This window comes from Varroa jacobsoni, unplaced genomic scaffold (genome assembly GCF_002532875.2).
Source record: "Varroa jacobsoni isolate VJ856 unplaced genomic scaffold, vjacob_1.0 scaffold_1019, whole genome shotgun sequence".
Classification (NCBI taxonomy): Eukaryota; Metazoa; Arthropoda; class Arachnida; order Mesostigmata; family Varroidae; genus Varroa; species Varroa jacobsoni.
This window is the reverse complement of record NW_019213921.1, coordinates 235585-250835: the sequence shown is the minus strand read 5'-3', so window position 1 is coordinate 250835 and position 15251 is coordinate 235585. Positions and strand designations below refer to the sequence as shown.

The 15251-nt window shown below is 37.8% G+C and overlaps 2 protein-coding genes and 1 long non-coding RNA gene across 4 annotated transcripts; 1 reads left to right on the top strand and 2 right to left on the bottom strand.

The window, feature by feature from the left end:
- The first annotated feature begins 275 nt into the window (after nucleotides 1-275).
- Nucleotides 276-5948, top strand: LOC147752756 (uncharacterized). The gene is made up of 2 exons (XR_015313227.1): nucleotides 276-438; nucleotides 5738-5948. It is a non-coding gene; the product is annotated as an uncharacterized LOC147752756 (long non-coding RNA).
- Nucleotides 1650-5834, bottom strand: LOC111265873 (GPN-loop GTPase 3). Of its 2 annotated transcripts, none has more exons than XM_022842861.2 (5): nucleotides 5699-5834; nucleotides 5238-5376; nucleotides 4776-4919; nucleotides 3018-3246; nucleotides 1650-2594 (listed from the first exon to the last, which is right to left on the bottom strand). In XM_022842861.2, exons 1-5 carry the CDS (start codon nucleotides 5811-5813, stop codon nucleotides 2382-2384), a joined length of 840 nt encoding a protein of 279 aa, XP_022698596.1. In that variant the 5' UTR covers nucleotides 5814-5834; the 3' UTR covers nucleotides 1650-2381. The 2 variants fall into 2 exon arrangements, with proteins under 2 accessions (XP_022698596.1, XP_022698597.1); XM_022842862.2 differs by having other exon boundaries at nucleotides 3018-3090.
- Nucleotides 5949-8108: 2160 nt separating the features above from the next.
- Nucleotides 8109-11720, bottom strand: LOC111265868 (uncharacterized). The gene is made up of 2 exons (XM_022842856.2): nucleotides 11171-11720; nucleotides 8109-8942 (listed from the first exon to the last, which is right to left on the bottom strand). Exons 1-2 carry the CDS (start codon nucleotides 11388-11390, stop codon nucleotides 8692-8694), a joined length of 471 nt encoding a protein of 156 aa, XP_022698591.1. The 5' UTR covers nucleotides 11391-11720; the 3' UTR covers nucleotides 8109-8691.
- Nucleotides 11721-15251: the final 3531 nt, after the last annotated feature.

Here is a 15251-nt window from a genome sequence, read left to right as displayed (position 1 = left end):
ATCAACGATCCTTATTCATAGAAGACATGCACATCTTGTAAACTGCTGATTTATAATAACATTTATTTTGGAATTATATGGACGTTAACCTGGAAAGGCATTTACATCGCACATTTTTTACACGTGTGCTTTAGCAATGTTCTCCTGTCCATATAACAAGCTATAGGCTTCACAATAGTATAGAGCGGTGTATTATCAGCTGTTCTCTATACAGACATTGAGCAGACGCCAGACACAGCAGCTACAGCCGCGGGCTCCCAATTTAGCGGAGAAGCAATAGCGTGGTAAAAAGTGGAAAAAAAAACCGTTGTTTAATTCATTTAAGTCGATCTACTCATTTTCAACAACAAATATGCGAACGCATATAAAGTGTTAGTAGTATACCAAGCACTGGGACCAGGCGACTGCTTCTTATTACATCTAACATTTCACTACTAGGTTAGTCTTGAAATCGACAGCACGGCTTTAGTTAAAAGTTAGTTACCTTACTTTTTTTTTACCAAGAGACTTGCTTAAAATAGGTATTCTACTACTATCATTCTAGGCCAATATTTGAGCAGCTGTTAATTAATATTAACCAGAATAGCCTATTATTAAAGGAAGCATATAAATTCATGGAGAATAAAACTATTTTTATTGAAACTCTATTCTAATTGGAAGAGATTATTTTTTTAGAAAGTGGAGTGTATGATAGTCGATTAAGCCAACGCTGAAAGCAAACGTTCACGGTATCTAGATTCGTTTCTTGTTTCGAAAGCATTCAAGTATTCCAAACACGATCTTACGAATCGTCCTTCCATGCTGACCAATTCTGGAGAACCTTTTCTTGTCCAAAATTAAACTTCCACAACATTAAACAGTTTCGACTAATGTCTTGCCAACCAGACGAATTTACCGTAGTTGCCAACAAAAAGTACGTCCTTAACCAATAGTCTCGGTATCACTGTGAAGAGCGTGTTTACGCCTGTTGTGACTATGAGTGCTTACTATGTCATGATTTACCATACTAGAAAACTACTATTACGACAACAAAATGCGAACGGCTTTAGAGATAATGTAAAGGGTTTAAGAGGGCACTACAAGCGAGTTGTTGCAACATTATCTTCTCTAAAGGAGGTACAAATAACTAGACTTTAGTACACCGGATGTGAGAACGAGTCAGTTCGATAAATTACTAGCCAGCAAAAACTAATGTGAAGTTCAGATTATACTAGGTTTAAATTTTATGACTAAAAAAAAATCGGTTTTTGTCCTCACAATAATACTATAAGCTGTAATTCCAATGCAAAGCTGTGCATCGTTCCTAACGGAAATTTTGTTATTATAATAAGGGCGAAAAATCCCCTACTGAAAATGCAGATTTACTTAAGACATAAGTAGCAAGCATATATTGACAAGCATAATGCATCCTGTATGCTTGAATATATAATAGAATACAGCCGTGTCATTCACCTACGTCTAAAAAGCGTGAGCATTTTGATGTATAGTCTAGAGACAACTGATACAAATTCGCCCAATTTCAACTGTTCTTTGTCTTCAAAATCTTCGCACCATTGGGTAGTTAATTTTACTTTCAAGTGTCAAACACGAGGTTAACAATAACTGTACGGCCTAGTTATAGTGTCTAGCAAATCAAACACAATAGATCGTAAATTTCGAACAACACGAAAAATTCATTTATTGGGTACTCTTTTATAAAATACATTGTATAAACATCACGTCACAAATATATTGTACAAATATGTTGCCTAAGGGATTAGAAACTAACTGGCCGAAATTACTTCTTCTTTTTTAATATACTAATCCGTGACAACGATCAGCGGCTGCCAACTTCAATATTTCTGCTGTTTCTTTCAGTATTTCGGTTTGCTTCGATCTAATGCGTTATAATAGTAATATAATATATAATAATAAGCGTCATATATATATGTATATATATGCAGTCGCCTCATTCACCTCATGATAAGTCCGTGTAGCCCCAGCGAAAGAAGATCACCATCTTCTGGCCTTCTTCCAAACAAACAATAGTTATGCCTGATGTTCCATTTTCGTCTGTATAACTGTGTTTTACATTTGAAAATCCCTCACTTTATCATCATTCCTTGCGACAGCCTTTACCTAACAGACCTTTGACAAACGCCCAACATCTACACGCTTTGCGCCTTAAAAATAAACAAATGCTTCTCTTCCTTCACACTCGTCTGATCAACGCCTTCGTTACCGATGATGGTCATTAAACAAAAATGTCTTGTCCACTACAACATTCCCTCAACAGACCGCCGCTCCAGACTATCCGGAACAAAATATTAACAGGTGATCACATCTCTAACCCTCAACAATTATTTAACAACACCTCACAGAGCATGGCTAACAATAGTTCACTAATTATCTCTTCCGTCATCTTCGTCATCTTCGTCTGGATACTCAAATTCGGCGGTCTTGACATCCAAGTCTTCGCCATACTGGATCGCGTTATCAATAAGCATGAGAGCGTCGCTAATTGATTCTTCGTGTCGGATGTTCAGGGGTACAAATCGAACTAAAGAGAAATCATCCACCACACGAGCCAGCGCTCTCGATAGAGCCTCAAATTTCTGAAATTGTGAAATCTAGTTCATTATAAATGAAGACATATTTTCAAAAAATCCTCGCAACGAATTTTATCGGGCAAGCGTCTACTTTCAGAAAGGCGAAACGCAGTATGTTTCTTTTATGAAACGCAGACCGAGGGTCTCCAATTAAAAGAATGAACAATCTTGTTCGTCCACATAGGTTAATAATAGTTACAGCACGATGTTAGTCTAAAAAACTATATTGTGGCCAAGCTCTTATTTCACAAAGCTGGAGGTGCTTTCTTAATACGGCTTATCGTTTGCCTTAAGCATGCGAAAAGATAAAAAGAATAATAAATAATATCTAAAATATGTCTGTTATATTTTTATCTAAATATGTCTGTTTTGAGTAAAAAACAAGCAAACAAAAGAAATGCAAAAATGAGTGAAGAAGCAGCTACGCACCGGATTCAGATGTGCTTCTCGACTGTCATCGAGCAATGCCTGAGCTGAGCTGTCCACAAAATCTGCGATTTTTCTTCGCCCCGCAGAATTGAGCAGATCCATTTTTGACAGGATACAGACAAACGGCAACTCGAGATTAACCATCGTACTTAAAGCAGACAACACTCCCGAAAAAAACTTATGAGTCTCGACCATAAACTGTGCTTCGATCAAGTATACACCGCACACTCTATAAGTGAAAAGAAAAAGAGTTATGAAACAGGAGTTGTGCTGTTCGGCAAAATGGCATGTATTTTTGGTTTTATTAGCATTTGTTTTAAACACGCTCCTAAATTCTCTTCTCTAAACATCTCGCAATGCAAGGGTTAGCACAAGTGGTTTGAGAGCCTCTTAATGACTTCATGTCCCAGGCATACATTTTAATACTTGAGGAAACGTCTTAGTGATACAGAAACTGATATTACAAAAGTCTACAAACGTGATTGTTGCGATTAAAAGTTTGTAGACATTATTAGCTCGCTACCTTTCTGAGTAAGGAAACGATTGTTTCAATAAACTAAGTATACATTCTTTTACTCTATTTTTTCCATTTGTTTATTTATTACAGATAAAAAGAAACGGAAAGTTTTTTTTATATATATATATATATTGGGTGGTCAAAAAATTATTTGCGGAAGAAACTAAAAATTGAAGCGAACATTCTTTTTATGTTATAAAACAATATTACTACAATCAATGACCTTCTGCAATTTCTTTAGAAACACCATAATCCAATCACTATTCTTCTTCTTCTGCAATTTTTAGGCAAAAAATCATGACAAGTAATCGAAACTTAATATTAACACCATCAAGGGAGTTCTGCAAAGACCAAAGCAGATGGTAATCTGATGGTGTAAGATAAGGCCTATATAGCAGATGTATCAGAATTTTTCACCGAAGTTCACTAAATTTTTGTCCTAAATGCGTATTGGGTTTAGAATACTCATGGAAGAAGACAAAGTCAAACAACTGCATCCTTTTCACACACTTGTATCATATGTGATCCACTTTTCATACCCCGTGGTTGATCGCCTTAAAAACGTTTCTACTTCGTCGGGTTTCTGTAGAGTCTCGTAGATGGAAATATGATAAAGTAAATTCCTTTGACCCAAATCGTGTGGCACCAGGCATTTCTTTATTTGATTTAAAACTATTTGGTGACTGATGTGTAATTCTTTGGTGATGTTATGGCTAATTACGTGTCGGTCTGACTCAATTTTCATAATAATTTCGTTAACTTTTTGCGTAATCGGTCGACTACTACAAGGAGCACCTTTCGCACAGGAGTTTTTACAACGAAAGTAACAGAACTCTTCTTGGACCGCTCCTTCCGCTCGGATCTAGTCTATAACCAGTACAAATTTTTTAATGAGCCTGAGCAGCATTTGTGCCTTTATCGCAACGAAATCGTAAGATAAAGAGAATTTTAGCAGAAGCCTCACTCAACCTTAAAGCGCCTTACCTTAGGTCTCAGTAACGGCGTTTCAATGACTTCAGGTTCAATTTTTGTTAAATCTGAGCTTCAAACAGTCCCACATGATTTATCTTATATGAGATACGTGGCTCTTAGCTTCTGTTGCTAGCGAAACTTAAATACCACAATATGCCAATATTCTTTCAACAAACTAATATAAATTACTTTATCATATTGCGACACACATGTACCTATATCGAAATGCTGATGACTATTTATAAAACCTTAAAAGGCTGTTATTGTACCTGAAGTCAAGGCCAGCAAGCATGTCAGTGAATCGCTTCATCATGTCTAAATGAGTGTACAGTTCGATCTGTCCTGGACAATCAAATATGAAGTATTCATCGTCCGCCGAATCCCCGAGCTGTTCGGTTAGCCATAAAGGGTTTCTGTAATTAGAAAAATACGTTTATATCAGAGTGATATTACTTATATTTGCTCATTACTAGGTGCACCATAGAACCGAAAATTGAAATATATAATATTGGCGAATGCTCTAATAGATTGCATAACTGTACGTGGTTCTGAATCGCGTATTGCCAAAAATAGAATTTTTTAATGGTATTTTTCTCAAATTCAGTTAATTATTTACTTGAATTAATAAGTTTCGCAGGTGATAGGTTTCTTATTTAGCTAGCGTTAGATAAGCTGACGTATCTGAACGTTGTGGTCGAGTGACAGCGGCTGTTGTGGATACAGATACGAACCGAATGAGGTATTCCAAGCAGAAGATTAAACCGCCATTTGGTCCTAAACGAAGCTCCTCGTCCTCCATCACATCGTCCAGATGGATGAGGTCGCGGACGTCCAACATCGGTGAATAGTCAAAGTATTCACAAGCCGGATCTAAAACAATGGTTATCACATCTTTTCTAATATTTAATAAGGTGAAAGAAGTAGGACATTACTATCCTAAAATGTCTACAAAAAATAAGGGGTCGTTAGCCATAAAACCCAGCAAGCAAAAACAACGCATTTTTAATGGATAAAAAAGACTATCATATTCATAAATGATGCTGCACCCATGCTTTGGGCTGTCTGCGATCATATTGTTGAACTGTATAAGTCGAGAAAAACATTGAAATAGGACAAAGTTATATAAAATATGATACAGTGAGTCCTGAAAATCGTTGAACAGTATCGACAAATATTGGTTTCACGACATTACCCAGGTTGACAATGTTGACATCTCTTTTGGTGATTTCAGCATGACGCGCCACAACAGAACAAAAGGTCGATTTTCCTGATCCGGCCGGACCCATGACTAGCTGTGCATACCGCATTTCGTAATATGCTGTGGTGACTCCTGGTTGCGATGCCTTCGAAACTTCGAGTAGCCTCTGTCTCTAAGTGAATAATCGTCCGTCTTGTTCCAATTAAGGTCAATGAACCTAAATAAACTTTTCAACCAGCCTTTAGATACTTTTTGCCTAAATTAGGTTTTGTATATAAAGTAACTTCATTATGTGTAAAAGTTTCGATCGCGCTTATTTTCCAAAGACTTATGTAATTTCGTTTTTATTAATGTTATTTTTATTATTATTGTCATAAATACAATTAGTTACGATTGTAGTTAATGTAGTATCTACTCTATCTGGAAACATTCTTAAAAAATGTGACAAGATATTTTTATAACAAACCTGAAATCTTTTTTAGTCTACGATACGGAGCGCCATCTATATAAGAGCCACAGTGCCGTTATTCCAGATATCATTAAATGTATTTTGCAATGAAACCCAACATTGACCAAAAATCTATTTACTAAAGACGATAGTCTCGGTTTGGCCGGTCTAACATTAGTATATAAATAGGTAAGATTTGCAAAGCTCGAGGAAGGTTAGATTATCGTGCATTCAAGTATTTATATAGCGCTGAACGTTAAATATGTCAACATCGAGCAGTATAAAAGGTCAATATCCTGTATCCGTAATCGTTTTATTTTGCTTCGTATCAATTCAGAAAAGGTCATTACCTAGTACTTTACTCTTATTTGAAAAATTTTTCGAAGATACAGAAAAACTGTTAGACTTTATTGATCATAGCCGGGTATGCCGCTTACTGTTTTTTTGACGACTTTCAAACGCCCGAATAATATAACGCGGCACAAGTAACGCTTCCGGATAGAATACACATGTAACGACACTATCACTAGCGAATTTCAGCTAAACTGACAACAATGAAAAGGCATCAGTTGTTGCAGGACCTCACGTTACCGGCACTGCGCGACCATCACCAAAACATTCACAATTTTGTCAGTGGTACCTCTATGGTACGGAACGCACGTGTGGCACTTTTTTGGTACGATGAAAGCGAATTCTAGGAATGTGATAGTTAATAGAAGTGTTATGCCATTGTATAGGTTTTTGCCTATGTATGTGATAAAAATGATTAATGTAGATGTTGTATATTAGCCCGGAGGAAGTCTTAAATTCTATAAATGTAAACAACGTGTATCTCACTCTATTATAATATGTATCATATCACTGCGCAAGGCTTCCTGAAGAGTGTGCTAGGCGCATATCCATGACAGGGTTATCTAAGTTTTGGATATCGAGAAATTATATGCCAAGATTCTGTGTTTCTTCTTATCTTGTATAGGATATCTTAATTACCTTCGTATTACAGAGCTATGTTTACAGTAACTAACTTAAAAGACTTTTAAAAACTAAATAGTTCCGTTTCCAGATATCGTAAATGAGAGCTATTTAGCGTTATTTTTATCTTTATTAATTTATTTTTGTTTAATATTTTAGATGGTTATCCTGATAAATAGTAAATCTTGACTTTTAGTAAAGTCAAAATCTATTTTACACTATCAACGTTTCTACTATACACAAACGCTGTCTTTATTGTAAGCCGTTGCTTTATCCCGTATCTGAGGACAATATGTTTTGTGGATCATTTCTACTATAGTCTTTAATTAACGAAGGTTAATAAAAATAATTCGCGTCAGCCAAGTTTCCTTTGGCCAATGCTACGTGCTCCTTGGTTATAAAAACGTTACCTTCAGTAATAGCAAGGTAATGCCGATTACAAGGGCATCGAATCTACCCCCCTCCCCCCTAAAATGAGCAACATTCTGAACAGTTTAAAGCCATATTTAAGAACACTTGCACTGCGACAGACAAGCATAAATGACAAAACAATCGTACGCGCAAAAATAAGATGAAAAGAAACGAACTGCTGATGTAGGGGGACAATCATCTGAAGCTACATTTAATTAAAGCAGTACCGAGCGTCAAAATCAAAACACCTGTTTATCACTGAGTCGAGAAAGGATATTTAAATATAACTTTATTCTACTTAATATATATATATATATATATATATATATATATATTAAGTAGAACAATAATTTCAAATAATATAAGGCAAATCCATAAATGATTATTTCAAACTCGAACAATGACATTGTGTTTCACTTAGCGGTAATCTCAGTCTTCTTGAAAACCTATTCAACACATTTAAAAGGGCGGCAGTGACCAGAACCCTGGCAGATTTTCAAAAATAACCTCCTCACAATTTCTAGAATGACCGTATAAAAACAGACTTTTTTTTACACAAATGAAATATGCAAGTTTTGTAGGCAACACATTTTTATTAGCACATATACTTGCCTGCAGAAAGCGGGTTGGGAGCACATATACAGCGTATTATGTACATGTTTACGTGTCGTAAAGTTGTCGTAAGTTTAAAATTAACTTTCTCATATTGTGTTATGGTAGTGGTAATTGTTATTTTGAAAATGGTAATTGTGGTCATCATCGTCGTTGTCACTGCCATGATCATCAGTAAAGGCAAATAATTCCTCTTTTTTGTTGTTGATTGGTTTCGCTACCTTTTTTGTGCTTTTTTTGTTGTGCATGAATCACATTTTCCAATTGCTTGTTCCTTTCAACAGTATATTGAACTCCGCAGGGCGCTGGACAACGACACAAACATTCACGAGGCCAATGCGGTAGCAGCAGAGCTTTTTTATTCATGCATGTCCATATCCATTACATCTTCTTAACATTTATCTAATCCCACCCAATGTTTCGAGCAGCACAGACATTTGCCTTTCTATTCCGCCTTTTTATTATTAATCATATAGTAAAAATGATATGTGATATAAATTCTCGTCATCAAAAAACTCATCCACCATCATAAGTATCAATCTTACTAGAGTTCGGTGCTCGACTGACAAAATTCCAAGAGTTGCTCCTTTGTGCAGCCCCGCTCGTTATACGTTGGGCAGCAAATACAACGTAGTTTTGTTTGAGCGATTGCTGGGTCAGAACAGACGTCATCATCCCCACTGCGGCGGCGTCGCCGCCGCGTCATTAATGGATCCATGGCTCCCAGGACGACAAGGTTCCAGTGCTCCTTCGCTGGACCATAAACCTTGGACCTTTCTGTAAGCGGCATTGTGTCTACAAGCGACAAACGTATAACAAGTTAGATTAAGCATATCGTCATAGCACACAGTTGTCGTGCACGTTCTACCTAAACAAAGCTATTTCTAATTGTTTTTCGGACGACTACCTAAACAACCTGTGTATCATATTGGATAAAGCTGGCAGACTATTTGTCATAACGGACTTGCGTTTCTCTGTTACTTTTTCTACAAGGCAAGCACCAGTTCTTCTTCAAATAGCACAACAAATTCGCTATGGCGAACAATACAGCCTTGCTTTCAGAATTCAAGCGAGCGTAAGCTATTATCCAATCTTTCCATGATGGCTGAACTTTAACCTTGGCCAAAAGCTCCTATTTCGCCCAAAAACGACCACCTATACTAGTATTGGTCTTCCGCGCTTCTGAACAATCCGAGGAAGGCTTTTATAGAAAACCAGAATATCATCAATATAGATTAAGTATTAAGGGCCCGAAAGATTCTCAGGGTGGCTCAAGAATCCATTCCTATTACCAAATAATACAAAAAAAACAATGACTCTTTCGACAAGGAGAATATCAATCACCAATCACGTGGCTCAGATAAGCTCCAACGGTTGATCTTTTTGTACCTTTTGAACCTTTTGGCTGTTTCATTGGCCATTTCATTTTGTAGGCCTTTTCGTCTGCTATCAATTCAAAATCCACTTTCGTCGGAATTTTTGTGTCTAGGCTATTTGAGCGATACCATAACAAATTTATCCTTATCGTTTCGTATCGTTTCCTTATCCAGTATCGTTTAGTACATGATTATTAATAGAAATTTATTAATTAATTAATGGAAAATGACTACTAAGTGATTTAGGTTCTGAATTGGAGCTGTACTCGCGGTGAATGCTAGTTATAATGAATAAATGTGACCATCAGAGATAACACTTCTAGTACGTGCCTTGGAGTATCTGTTTTTGTTTAGATACAATCTTAGAAAAAAAAAGCATAAGAAGTATTCTCAATTTAGATATGCTACTCTGTGTACATATAATAACAATAAGAATAACAACAATACTATGCTAACTAATTATTGCTAACATATGCAACGCCAGCGTGCTATGTAAGCATATGCTCTTAGTTTCCTTTTGAAGGCATTGCATGACGCTATAATCAGCAAGAAATTCTGTGAGATTGGAGGATGACGTGCAGCGTCTAGCCGGTCAGACACAACATAGATTAAATAAGTTTTTCGACGTGAAGAGCCACGAAAGACATTTAAAGGAAAAGCTAGTTCTAATACGTTCCAGTACATTTCTGGCATAGTTGTTGTAGTCGGTCTTGTTGATAAATCCGTTAGTCTTTTACCGTTGCACTACGATAACCGACAAATTAATATGGGAATAATACTGCTACACATATTATTATGAAACCAACAGAGCCGACATTAGCTAGGACTTTACAGTTGCTCACCACCAACTGGTGGTGGTTTTCTTAGAATATCTGATTATTAGGCAATCCGCCAGAAATAATATGTCCTAAATCGTTATGGTTTGGGTTTAACACGTACTACTATAGGAGGACCTTAAGACGTAAGCATGGTTTGCCTTTCACCGAATCGGACAGTCGCCGTCGAAACTTGATCGAACTTTCAGGCTTGTCCTTAAGTAGCCGTCAGGACCACCTGCACCAGCAAGGCCGCTTCCATCGTTACATTCGTTAATTGCCTTTAGCTTACGTTCAAATAGCTTCAAGCTAGGCATAGCGTTTTAGGCGTCCTCCAGAAGAGAAACAAATATTCTCTAACTTTTCGAAGTTAATTGGTCATTTTATCAGTTCCACAGCCCGAAGCCGTTTTTACTTCCTTAATAGTAGTGGTAATAACATGTAATTTATGTACGTATGTAAATTATACGAGTATGTTTACTTATTTTCTTTGCAATGATGAGCGACTGCCCGCATATGATGAGTGATGTACTAGCCATAGACAGCAACAGCACCACACTCCAACGGTTTTTAATCAAAAGCCTGTGAGAAGCGTTCTAGGTGTAATCACAATTGACATGATCTCTGCACATGATAAATGTCTAGAGTGGATCAACCCATTAAAATTAGCAACTTGAGCGAACCGCCACACTTCGTCGTAGCAATCATAATAGAAGTAGTGGTCTTCAAGGGAACCCAGAGCCGAAGGTTACAGGACAGGTATCTGCCAAGGACCAAAAAAGAAAATACTGAAGTTTACACATGAAGACCATATGTTTGTTGGTTTACTCACCATTGAATGAATTGAGGTAGTAACCGGATCGTTTGCGGCCTATTCCTCCGTAAGATTGACATAGACTTATGACTAAAGATGCGAGGCGATTCCCGCATAACTTGAATCTGGGCGGCTCTTCGGAACGAACTGACCGTATGGGATTTAAACCCAGGGTCTGAGGTACCGTTAAAGCCATAACCACTAATAAACAAGCTAGCCATGTTCGAGTAAGCACCATTCTTACTTCTCAGATAACTTCGTTCTCATTAAAAATGCTTAGACACGGTGACGAGCATAATAGAGAAGGTTTGATGAAGTTGGTCACCTACGAAGTCTTCCTCTTGTTTAGTCCGTCGACGCCGTTGATCTCTGATTCCTTTGAACGAGGACGCCAGTCTCAGGTACGATCGAAGGTCTTTCCGACTTTTATGTCTGCTGATCTAGGGGATTATCGGATACGTCTGCATCGCCTCGACTTATGGCCTTCTACGTCAGCGTGTGAACCCGGTAAGTGTAGCTCGATTCACCAACTTCACTAATACACCGGTATGGCCAAACGCACCTTGTCTATTCCTCTGAATAAGCGGTCGACTAACCGTTACAATAGTCACAATGACATGCTGTTCTGAGTCATCGAATTAACGAATATTGACTATAATCTATGTAATATCAAATGACCGATTCTAAATGGCCAGTCCAACGTGTTCAATTAATGTCGAGCGTTTGCTTTTTTCTGCTTTGGGACATCAGGTCATGTATCTGTATTTCTATGCAAATTACAGAGCATTCGTTCGGTATCGCCGCACCGAATTGAAACACAGGCCGTTAGCGAAGGTTGCATGATGAAGGCAAAACAAATGTCATTGACAGGCGGGCATCGCTTCCTCCGAAGGCATTTTACCTTGTTTTTGTCGTTGAGGGCGATTGGTGGTAGCTTGTCGACTCCTCAACATCGAACTATATAACCGTCTACTTATCCAGTGTGTAGGTGCTGCTAACAGCGGCACACTAACTACCTTCCTGTGAAGGAGCCTGTTAGACTGATCTTGCGGATTAGTAGCCCATTGTACTGGTATGGTTTGTCCTTCAAAGGAAAAGGCCATTGTTCAGATTAATTACATTATTTACGAATATTTAAGAGGGACGCGCTATTGCGTCCAATCGAACACTTCCATATTCTTCCCGTTCGAAAACGTCATTTCCATAACATCTTTGATAGTGGTAACCTCGGCCATAGTTTTAATAGGCGCAACTTTAAAAAAACCTTGTTCTTGAGATATGAAAAGAATATGATAAAGGCATGCCATGTCTACTTGCTATATAAACTTTCAGGTTTATTTGTAAACGTGACGCTTCTTTGCTCAACTAGTTATGAAGTTGTCTCCCCATTGAAAAATTTTTAACTATTACCAACCCACAATCCCTTACGGCAATGGGTTCCGTCAGCTCATTGCGATGAACGCCTATAGCCAATCACGTTTTGCATTAAATAAGTGGCCATCCTTCAAGTAAGATAAAATCTTGTTATCCCGCTGGTCAGCTGCAAGAGGCGAATATTCATTGAAATTTTTATTTCGCAAGCATGAATGGTCGCATCTACAACTAACGAGGAGATCACTGCGCTGAAAGCATTGTAAGACTCACTTTTCCAGCCGAAAGACTTTATAAAAATGACAGAAGTCTATCTAAGTAGAAAATTGAAACCCTAGCAAAACACTCGAGAAGAATAGTTTCATGGTCTGAAAATATACAGTAGGTTTTGTCAGCACAAATACGGAAATATTTGAAACTCATATTTCTTCCATTTTTATTCAAGATATAATGCGCCAAGCTTTATGGATATCGAGACAGTCGACAAGTTATATTCCAATGCTATCCTACGGGAAGACATGGTGCAGAGTTTCGTAACATACGCTTGTGTATGGACTTCGCAGTTTTTATTCACTCTAGTATGTCTTCATAGAACGGACCAATTCTGAGGTAATCTAAACCTTTAGCCTCTAAACTTTTGGAGTTAGAGCTTTAGCGGTTCAAGCTATAGAACCATAAAAATGACTCCTTCTCAACCGTTTCGCGATTGACTATATGAAATAATACGGCGGAAAAAATCAAATCACGCACTGCATGAACATTGGTCATGTCCTGTCATGTGAATACGGCGCATTCAAGTTCGAAGAAGTCAATTACTTCTTCTAATTATGACTTTTTTTTTGGGGACAGGACTGAGCTCAAATGTTGACCCTGGTTAATTTCAGTCATTAACTAAGTCATATCACAGGCCACGTGCCTTTTTTAAACGTATCGCCCAGTGTCACGTATACGTCATGTTTATTCGTTAAATTGCAGAGAGAAACTCCTATCAGACCTGACGTAGACGTATCGATTCTATTTTTATTGAATTACCATTTTATGATGAACTTTTAATCGCGGCTGGCGTTTTGCTTAGCGTACGTACTAATGTCTACATCTATACATATATATATATATATATATATATATATATATATAATATCTATATCATGGCCCTAGAATGGGCTTCCGTGTAGCTGGTTTGGTTTACATGTGAGCCCTGGTGGCCTGGCCAGTAAGCAAGACGACTACGGTACAACGCAAAGTTCCCAGGTCTTGCGTGTGCTGAGTCCATTAATAACGAAGGTACATCGCGGCATATTGATATCGAGCTGTGTTTCGAACACCTGTTGGTAATCTGTAGGCCGACTTGTTTGTCTGATAGAGCCTCTAATGATCTGGTAGTCCGTAAGGTTTCACAGGTCAGCTTCAAGCGTTCACGAAAACTGTAAAGAGTTCTTTGCCGACTAGTATTAAGTAACCGTCATGACTGGTCACCGAGCGGTTCTGTCGTGAAACATGTCACGACTATAGAATTCATTTCGGTTATATTATCTGTTTATCAGGTGTCTTTCGCGTTCTGAGGCATTGATTTAATACTTAACTTCAATTAACTTTGCCATTTATTTGTATTACCCGCGTGTTCGATTCATGTGTTTAATGCGCAAATTCTGCTCTGTATAAATTTCAGTTGATCACAGCCGGCATTCTAGTACTATACTGAAACTAATCATTTTATATTTTATCAATAACTATAGAGAAACAATAATATGCAGTTCTAACTTTTACTGACTATATACAATTTTCAGCGAGAATTCGACCAAGCGAACTTACTGAATTTAGCTTCTGCTCTAGCTACTTCCTAAATCAGCACATTTGCCTTACGTGTGATCATTTGCTCTGAGTTCATGCTTTTCCATACATTTGTTCATTCGGTCGATAGACTTCTAGTGTTATTCTGCTGTTTTTCTCATGGCGAGCTACACACGCCGGTGTTCAAAACGGGCTAACCAAAGCACTTCTTAAACTAGACGGCCAGTGTCCGGCAGATCTTCTTCATTGTCTCAATTCATTATTAGACTCAACTTCGACCGCTAGTCTCGGAGGTACTGTAGAATGTTAATTTTCTTAGATGACATATCACACCGTGTGTCTTTTCGCCTGAAAGATCTTAGCTTGCACCGTTCTGATATGGTAGATTTGTGTTTGGAGCCGAATAAGTTAGCATCCCATGATACCTTAGTCCGTAACGTATTTGTCTGCTGATGTTGGACACACATTGTGGTCCTCTGAAACGATGGCTTCAGCTGCCAGCGCTGCGGTCTCTGTTGCTGTTTTATTTACATAAATAATAAGCAACTGCTAACAAATCTAGGTCAGAACAGCCGTAAAGTTGTAAATAAGAACAGACGACATAATCTCACGTTAGTTCAGAGTCAACGAGTACCGTAGCGGAAGGGCTCGTTCTCTTGAGCCCTGGCTCTCATTTCAGCATTGGCAAATGGTTTGCATGGCATGTTGGTAGTATGTTGCTTTATAGCTGTATAGGATAAAAATACTACATGTGCAAAAGTAAACATAAATTAATCAAGATCTTAGTTGACTTTTTTTTTTTATTCTATTTACCTGTATTTAACAGGTTGTTTAGTTATAACTAGATTGCCGTAATATTTCAATACGAATATCATTCGAAATCCCGCTTGGACACAGATGTAAGGGTCGTTAGTAGTACACCGGCGTTTGATCACAG

What these genes read in the sequence shown, in the direction of transcription:
- LOC111265873 (XM_022842861.2), bottom strand. Translation starts at nt 5,813, where the DNA reads ATGCGGTATGCACAGCTAGTCATGGGTCCGGCCGGATCAGGAAAATCG. An exon ending in TGTCAACATTGTCAACCTGG is followed by an intron (nt 5,377 to 5,698) that starts GTAATGTCGTGA and finishes CCATTGTTTTAG; the next exon opens with ATCCGGCTTGTGAATACTTT. An exon ending in GAGAAGCACATCTGAATCCG is followed by an intron (nt 2,595 to 3,017) that starts GTGCGTAGCTGC and finishes TCACAATTTCAG; the next exon opens with AAATTTGAGGCTCTATCGAG.
- LOC111265868 (XM_022842856.2), bottom strand. Translation starts at nt 11,390, where the DNA reads ATGGTGCTTACTCGAACATGGCTAGCTTGTTTATTAGTGGTTATGGCT. An exon ending in CTACCTCAATTCATTCAATG is followed by an intron (nt 8,943 to 11,170) that starts GTGAGTAAACCA and finishes TGTCGCTTGTAG; the next exon opens with ACACAATGCCGCTTACAGAA.